General features: G+C 36.9%; 1 protein-coding gene across 1 annotated transcript; it reads left to right on the top strand.

The window, feature by feature from the left end:
• Positions 1 to 1,651: 1,651 nt before the first annotated feature.
• Positions 1,652 to 3,194, top strand: LOC131307338 (zinc finger CCCH domain-containing protein 23-like). Its single transcript, XM_058333801.1, has one exon. It carries the CDS (start codon positions 1,722 to 1,724, stop codon positions 2,835 to 2,837), a length of 1,116 nt encoding a protein of 371 aa, XP_058189784.1. The 5' UTR covers positions 1,652 to 1,721; the 3' UTR covers positions 2,838 to 3,194.
• Positions 3,195 to 9,470: the final 6,276 nt, after the last annotated feature.

The following is a 9,470-nucleotide window of genomic DNA, read 5'->3' as shown; positions in this document are numbered from 1 at the left end:
TGAAAAACTGAGATTGTATATGAAAGAATATATTTCATTTCGGAAAAACTGAGATAAAAAAAACCTTTAATCTCAATCATCTAGAAACTAAGATCGTAAGTTAGAGAATACATCACATTTTTTTTTAAGACTTGAAATGAAAGCTCTTATATAGGAAAAGTTGAAAGTTGCTTACCCCTTAATCGACTCCGCGCGCAATACCCCTAAATAAATGTCACTCTCAACCATTCTACAAAAAAATATTTCGTCAAAAAATGGGATACTTTCGGCAATGAAAATATATTTTGTCACCAAATAGGAACCTTTTTGGTGACAAAATTTATAAAGGTTGCGTTTTGTCGCCAAATGTATTTCGAGTACAACTCTATGCTCAAAACTCCATTAATTGAGATAATTCAAATTAGGTTTGAACAATAACACAAAGAGCTACAACTTTCATGTTTATCAAAATTTCTAGTTTTAATATTTAAAGGTTCAAAATAATGTTCGAAATATATTTTAATGTTAAATGCATATGTTATATATTAAATATTTCAATTATATATTGAAAAGTCTGTGTGGTGCAGTTGGTTGAAGCTTCTATGCAAAATTCAAGAGACTTAGGTTTAAAACCCAATAGGATAAATAAAATGGAATTTTTTCCCTTAAGAAAACGTCACTTTTTAATCTCGGTTTTTTTAGAAACTGAGATTATTATTCTCTAAACAATCACGGTTTTATAATAAAACTGAGATGTTAAGCTATTAAAGGTCATGGTTTTGTCATCTTTAATCACAGTTTTTATATTTTTAGTTACGGTTTTAATGAATTTTAATCACGGTTTTTATCCTGTGGTTAAAAGATAGGGATTTTTAGTTACACCTTGATAGACCACGGTTTTGAATGAGAGATTAAAAGTGAAAGATCACACCAAATGACTGAGGTCTTTATCTATTTTTGTAGTAGTGTATAGAATTCGTACTTTGAATTCCCGATTGTAAACATTTTGCGCAACATTTAATCCTTAAATTCAGGTGCACACCCATGACGGGAAAGAAGGATTGGGAAATCCTGTAGTGTAAGGTCCTGTAAGACGCATACGGGCCATCGATTTGACAATAAATGATTGGATATAATCCGAGCAGCCACAAATCTTACCTGTCCATTTGTTTGGATGAAAATCTAAGTCGTTCATTGCCGAAATAGACGGCCAGACTAACCACGCCACACGTGTAATGCAGGAGATGCACTATAGCACCCTTGGGTCCGGGAAAGCAACCAGAAGACTTTTATTTTTGTGGGCAACACAGGATTTTACAACAATGTTTGGTGGAACTAATATATTATACTACTCTTATTTATAGGAGATAGGAGTATTTATGTCTAAACATTATCCATTAACATCTTGAAATGAGAAAACGACTTTTAGAAAAAAACAAAAACAAATAATAATACTAATTGAAAGTTGGACCGACTAGGCACCATCTCGAGTAATTATTCCATTGCCCCAGTTGGTATCCGTTTAATGAAACCAAACGGGACCTCCAGAAACTTCCTAAATTGATTACTTTTTCCACCCCAGTTTTTACCCTCTAGATATTTCTATCCAGACCACGGTAAAGTTAGTATTTAACCGCGGTTAAAAAAGCAGTTTATATTCAAGAAACGCCATTGCCATCTTCGTGTGTGATATCGTGTCCAGGAGAGAGAGAGAGAGAGAGGATAGGATAGGATAATCAGATATGATGATGATGATGCTGATGAACGGCGAAACCGCTCGTTCGAATCCGACCATCCAAGTCCCTCCCTGGGACAACTTCGACGATCCAACAGCCACAATAACCTCCCCATTATTCTCCTCCCCCAATGCCACCAGTCCCAACTGCTCCTCCTCCCCCTTCGACGCCCTCACGGCGCTCCACCGCTACCTCCCCTCCAACAACTCCGACTTCGACAACGACTGCCACGAGTTCACGGCGGACGCCTTCTCCTGCGACCACTTCCGCATGTACGACTTCAAGGTCAGGAAGTGCGCCCGCGGGAGGTCGCACGACTGGACGGAGTGCCCCTTCGCCCACCCGGGCGAGAAGGCCCGCCGCCGCGACCCGAGGAAGCACCACTACTCCGGCGTCCCGTGCCCCGATTTCCGCAAGGGCCATTGCTTTCGGGGCGACGCGTGCGAGTACGCGCACGGGGTGTTCGAGTGCTGGCTTCACCCGGCGCGCTACCGCACCCAGCCCTGCAAGGACGGGGCCCACTGCCGCCGCCGCGTGTGCTTCTTCGCCCACGCGCCCGACCAGTTGCGGGTCCTGCCGCAAACCAGCCCCAGACTCAGCGACTCGTACGACGGTTCCCCGAGTCGGCTCGGTTTCGACGCGTGCTTTGGGTCGTCCCCGACGTCGATTCTGTATTCTCCCACGGGTTCTCCCCCGTCTGACTCGCCGCCGATGTCGCCGATTGATGGGGTCAACTCGGTGAGTGAGCTCGCCGCGTCGATCAGGTGCATGCAGATTGGTGGGAAGGTGAGGGTGGGGATGATGAGTCCGCCTGCTGGGTGGGGGATGCAAGTGGGTTCCGGGTACTGCTCGCCTCGCGGCGGATCGGTTCTGCGACCCGGGTTCCTGAGCTTACCTTCGACTCCGACTCGGGCCCCGACTCGTTCTGGGCTAGGCGTGTTCGATCTGTGTGAGGAGGAGGAGGAGGAGCCCGTGATGGAGAGGGTGGAGTCGGGCAGAGACCTCCGGGCGAAGATATACGCGAAACTCAGCAAGGAAAACTCGCTCGGGCGAGTTGACTCGGCGGGTAACTCGGTGGCTGCTTGTCCTGATGTCGGGTGGGTTTCGGAACTGTTGAAGTGATTGGGTACGTACGCATCTTTGGCGTGGTCCGGGTTGATATTGATTGGTTTCGGGTTGGGTCCGGGTCATGGGCCTTCTTAATCTCTGACTTATGTGAATACTTTTAAGTAAATGGTTACTGTTAATTGCAGTTTAATGTGTGTAAATACTTGCTTTTAAGGAGGAGATTAGGCGTTAAATCTGTATTTTGATGTGGAGTTCTTTTTTTCTTTTTTTTTTGTGGGGAAGAAATTGCAGCGTTTTGTATATATAAAAAAAGAAGGGATTTACTTAGGAGAAAAGTGGGGAATATCGTTTTGTTGGGTTGATCATTTTGAGTTAGCTGAATTTTATAATATGGAATGATTTTTAGTAGTATTTGCTTTCATTTAGTTTTTAAAGTATTAAGTTTTGATTTCGCCAATCGTTGTTGTCCCATGGAAATCATTTGCTACATTTCTTGTAAAAAAACATACGTGTATTTTAGATTATATGTTGTGGCGTTTGGGAGATCCTTCCTCGCATTACATTTTCCCTTGCGGATAATTATTCATGCTTTGTTCGGAACATTTTTTGAATTTTTTTTTAAAAAAAAAAGTAGGGATAACAAGTAGAGATAGAAATTATTAGAAGTAGAGAATTTTTTAAAAAATGCTTTTTAAAAAGAGAATCAAATAAAGCATCAATGTGATGGGACAGGAATAGCATCATGTGGTGCATCAAACTGTAACTTCATCTCACATTTGTTTGATTTTCACTATAAGTTTGTGGAACCTATATAAATGTGGTAGAGAAGAATTTTAAGGCCCCGTTACTTTTAATGCTTTGATGAAGTTACTTCTCTTTAAAATTACTACTTGTTAATGAGGGTAATATGGCCAACAGGAAACTTAGCATTCATTCTCATAAATTTTATATTCCAAAACGTCTTTTTTGGGGGCATTTTTCTAATCAATAAGTTATGAACAATTTTTTGGTCCAAAAATTTCAAGGTGTTTTTAACTTATAAATTGTAGATGGTATATGAATGGATAAAAAGAAAAATAAAGAGGAAGACGTGGTTAATGTGAAAATCATGATAAAATGAAATAATTTGTAGTAGTTCATATAGCATCCCAAGTTAGTGTGACAGTAGTAAATTTGTGCTAGGAACAGGCATATAGCATTTAATTTAGTACTCAAGCCGTCCCAAAAAATTACACACTTTCACTATTATAATCTTATACAAAAATTATCTACATCTTTAAATTCGTAATATATATATATATATATATTTTTTAGATTTCAATTAGTGCTATCAAATAAAGTTTAAAAAATCACATAAAATATTACTCCTTCCGTCTCTTTTTAAATGTATCGTTTTGTAACTCCAACTTACAAAAAAGACATCATCATTACACATTTCACATCAACTTTTACCTCCACTTTATCTTTTATGGAGATATTATTATTACATTTTTACTCACTAAATTTTCAAAATGAATCTACTTTTAGGAGGAAAATGAAAAATTCACAAACTTTTACCCATTAACTTTACAAAATGGACACTTATTAAGGAACAACCCAAAATGGAATGCTAAACTCTAAAAAAGGGACGGAAGAAGTATGAATTAAAAGATATAGACAATTCAAAAATGACATATAATCTGAAAAGTATCTAACATTGTGAGACGGAGGAGTACATGTTTCACAAGGATATTTTCTATCTCTAAAAGGTCTTGAATCACTATACTAGCCTTGTTTTGTTGTGCATAATGTACTACCTCTGAATTACTACATTATACTACAAAATAGGAAAAAATAATACTTAAAAAATTATCCGTGTATAATATACAACAAAAGAATACTGAACATAGAAACAACATATTTAATACTTGCAAGGGTTAAAAATTAAAGAAATTATGGGACTATATCTTTTGTTTTGACTGGACACTGCTCCTACATAAGTCAAATAGATCATATTAAATGGTAAAAATAAATTACAAATAGATCATAGATGCACATTAATTAAGTACAGTTAGCGTGAATGATCGAGAAATACACCGTGCTAGGTACTAGTAAATGGTGGGATAGGTCTTCCCGAAATTAAGAGGTGCAGGTGAACTTACTCGAACGCATCAGATTATCGATAGAGTGGATGTCCGAGATGTGTCAAGATACAAATTAAAAATCCCATACTTTTCGCCATGAAGTAAGTGACTATCGAAAAAAAAAGAGGCTTGGTTAGCTTAAGTAAAGATTAGGTAGGGTTGACGTGGATGCTAAACTAGATAATAAAAACCCGTCCTTATCTCTTGCTTTCAATGCTTTGATAACATCCCTTTTTTAATGAGCCACTTGTATAGTGGATAAAAAATAGTAGAGTAGTAATTATCATATTTGTATTTGTTTGTATTTCTTTTTCCAAATCCGTATGACAGTGAAAGTTTTGAAGAGGATATCTGGATTGGACATGATCCAGATATTATGGTGGTGCCTCTGTCTTTCGGGGAGAAGTTTTTTGGTGTTAGGCGAGTATCACACGTGATACCCTATCGAATATCCTAGCCGTTCAAATGTTGAGAAAAAGAGGAGAGAAAGTTGAGAGAGGGTGGTCGGGTGAGAAGGGAGAGAGAGAGGGAGAGAATAAATTTGGACCGTACATCCAAAATACGTTTAAATGTTTGGAATCACCGACGGATACCATCACAGGGTACTCTGCTCGGCACCTAAAGATTTTCCCCTTTTTTGGGTCCCACCTAAATAAAATAAACTGTTAACCCCATTTTCTTCATGGAAAATGATGTCCTCCCGGCAGGGCCAGCTTAAGGTATTTGGATGTTTTAGTCTAAGCGGTGAAATAGTGTTCTACATAAATTTTTTAATTTAAAAATAATAAACAGAAATACTTTTTTATATATAATTTTCATTCATACTATTCAACATGATAAATATTTTGGCCTTAATGGTTGTGCGGTTGCAATAATATTCGGTGGACTCAGATTTGAATCACAGCAGCCCCAATTTGTGTGATGGGAGAAATTTGTTTTTTTTGGCAAAAAGACACTACCAAAAAAACTACCCTACTAGGATTTGAACCTAGGTATCTTATATGAAAGAACAAATACTTTACCATTAAACCACCAAAAGAGTTTATAATATATTTGAACACAGAAAATATATATACTTATCTAAGAAGGGGTACCCCATTATTGACCCAAAATGTGGAAGCTCAAAGCAGCGGCCTCTTGGGCCTTCCCATTGAGCAGGCCCAGCCTTCCGCCGGCTTCCGGTATTGTTAAGGCAATAACAGTTGGGTTAGATATTATTGACACCCCCTTGAGGTTTGTCTTCGTTAAATTTTATTGACACCCCCTTGAGGTTTGTCTTAATAACATATACACTCCTTACATATGAGAAATGACTATAAAACTTGTGTTTTTAATGTACATTTCATCGACACCTAACCAACAACAGTTCGATTAAACACATGTTAGAATTAGCCAAAAGTGTTTTATATTGAAAGATTCACCATTTTCAATAATAGATTAAATAATGAAAAGCTCTCTCACCTCTCAAAATTTTTACCTAAATGCTATAAAAATTTTCCTTCCTGACCAAGAAAGTGGTTCTTTCAAGTAACAAAAAAATGTGGTTATTAATAAAATTTACCCTTTTGATCAAAGCTGCTCCTCCAATAGGGTAAAAAAAGTCATTTGAGTTCGAAATAAGTTAGAGTTGATGATTTTTGAATAGTTTTTATTCTTTGAAAGGGAGTCATTTGAGTTCAAAATAGGTTAGAGTTGATGATTTTTGAATAGTTTTAATTCTTTGAAAGGATGTTTTTTAAGATAGAAGTCACTTTTGACTCATTCCATCTTTGTGTTTTGATAGACATTAGTGATCAATTGGAAGTTTAGTTGAAACGAAGACAAAAATCATAGGGGGTTCATTGTTATTTTTCATATGTAAGGGTATTTTTCGTAATTAAGCAAACCTCAGGGGATGTTGGTGAAATTTACCTTAACATTTTTTGTAGGTAAGATTGTTACGGCATAATCATCGCATAAACTCTAACATGATTTGGGGTTGGAATGGTTTGTACACAAATAATGTTATAAAAAGGTTAAAATTTTGTGCTCATTTTATGAACATTAAACACAAACGCAAATTCCTATAAAATGTTTTATACACGTAACAAAAGGCTCTTGTTAGGAATTAACTACCAAGACTAAGAGAAACTGTTAGCTGTTTTTAAGTACGAGTAAATTATTACTTTAAAACTAGCAAAGAGTAAATTAAAGACAAAATATCGTTTGCAGATATATATTTTTGATTGGCATGGTTTGTAGATATTGATCGCACTACCGAAAAAATCCTGACCCTCCCGCAAGCAAAATTCGCATGAGTGTGTGCAAAATTTGTGTTGCTGATATTAGGCTTAATTGCATCTTGTCCCACTAAACTACCACATTTTTTCAACTTATCCTTGTAACAATAAAACCCTGCATTGGACCACCTCAAACGATTTAGATAGTTTAATTAAGATGGTTGCGTGTAAGATCTTGAAGTTAAGAGGTTCATTTGAAAAGTGTGATAGTCAAGGGAAACAAATTATAATTAAGCCCTATTTTGAGTATCTACATGGCATATCATTTTTTTTTCTCGGTTATTCATCCAGCAAAATGTAGTAGTTCTAGAAAATGTTTGGGAGCAACATTTTTTGTTTTTTTGGTTTAAAAGATTTTTAATTCCAAATTGCAGATTATAAAGTTTTCAATTATAATCCTAATCTATAGAAGTTTTCGAACAAAAATGTGCAGAATAGATTTCATAGGAGGATTTATTGTCTGAAAGTACAACCAGAATTCAAAGAACTCCTCTCGAGATGATTTTTGAAATTTCACTTATTCGTTTTCTAATAACGCACTTCGCAAGGACTTCTAAAAACACAAACACTCACAATCCAAAAATGAATAATTAAAAAAAAAAAAAAATGTGGCTCTGAAACACGCCCTTGTTCCTTGTTCATCAATTCATGATAGTTTCATGTGCCAACCAAATAAAGAAGGAAGAGGTCCGTCCATCTGTCCATCTACTACTTCATGGAGTATTTAAAGAGAGAGAAAGGGTCGGGTAGGGGACATGCTATGGAAAAGAGAACCAAGGGGTTAGGCGAAAAGTGGTTTTCGCCTGGGACTTAGGTGGTTGCTTTATTCTAAGTTTTTAGATTCGATTTTTTTTGTCAAAAACGTTTGAGATCACCTCACTTCAGTGCCGGCCCCGACATTTGGGTTGCCCAAGCCCGACCTTTCGCTTGGTTGTCCACTCGAAAATTCTAATCGCAAGAAAGATTTGCAGGGAACCACGCAAGGAAAAATGCGTTTGGGCTCATTACGGGTCTCACAAAAATCTAGAAAAATATCTAAATTTTTTTGAATATTATTTTATGGGGCCATGTAAAAAATCGGCTCTAAGGGATATCGATCGGGAAGTATTACTTTTGGATTCGTTGGGGCGAAACTGCTCAATTCGCCCATATGAATTCAAAAGTAACACTTACTGATGTCTGTTGGAGCTGATTTTTTACGGAGCCCAGTAAAATAATATTAAAAAATTTATGGATATTTTTCTAGATTTTTGTGGAACCTAGAATGAGCCCAAACGAGTTTTTCCTTGTGTGATTGTCTGCAAATCTTTATTGCGAATAACAGGGCTCGTTGCCCACTAGTGTTAAGTATAAAAAAAGAGAAGACATACAAGCAACAAAAAAAAGGACAAAAATAAGATTATATTTCCATTTAGCTTGAATTACATCATCCGTCCCTTCTCGTTTTGGCTATAGCGTCCCTTTTCTTTTTTTTTCCCCTCCTAATTTTCTCTCTTAATAATTTGCCCTCCTAATTTCTTTTTATCTGTTATTTACCCCAAGTATGTAAAAACCTCTCTTTTACTCTCCTAATTTTCTCGAGTATCATAATTTTTTAAAGTAGGTGGAAACCATACATATTTACTTTCTTTTAAAAATTTGTACAAATTTTTTTGGATGATGCCCCTAAATATATTTTTTGCTGGATTTCTATTTTTTTTTTTTGTTGCCCCTTGCCGGGGGGTTGCCTGAGCCGGCCGGCTTGCGGGGCTTACCCCCTGGCCGGCCCTGCCTCACTTTACGCGTAAGCGTGTGAAATGACTGTGGAAAAAGCAAAAGAAATTAATTCGAAGTGCGCGCAAACTAATTCGGGACACCATGCATTACCAAAAAATAAATATGAAAAAGAGGCCGACAAAGGAGATGGACGGTTCCTAGATTGTTATGTTCTATTATCAATCTAACTCATCATTGAAAAGGTCTAAAGATTCTCTACAACTAGTGGGATTTTGTCGAAAGCCGTGATCCTTTGTTGAGTATCTTGCCCTTGGATTGTTATGTTCTATTATCAATCTAACTCATCATTGAACAGTACCACACATAGGATGAGTATGAAGTGAGTTCGAATTCTTACCAGATTCGGAGGTAATTTTGACACAATATTATTTCATTTTGGTGAGAAGAATCGAATAAGTATAAAAATTATAGATCCAAGTCGCAAAAGATTCATATAAAACGACGAAAAGATTCTTAACACAGTGCGATAAGGATCTTTGTACAATTACTCGCTTCAATCTTATCATTCA

Source organism: Rhododendron vialii, chromosome 11a (genome assembly GCF_030253575.1).
Source record: "Rhododendron vialii isolate Sample 1 chromosome 11a, ASM3025357v1".
NCBI lineage: Eukaryota > Viridiplantae > Streptophyta > Magnoliopsida > Ericales > Ericaceae > Rhododendron > Rhododendron vialii.
The sequence above is the reverse complement of the archived record's forward strand: the minus strand, read 5'-3'. Positions and strand labels throughout refer to the sequence as shown.

Bases quoted from the DNA above. Each gene is read 5' to 3' on its own strand.
- LOC131307338 (XM_058333801.1), top strand. From the start codon at position 1,722: ATGATGATGATGATGCTGATGAACGGCGAAACCGCTCGTTCGAATCCG.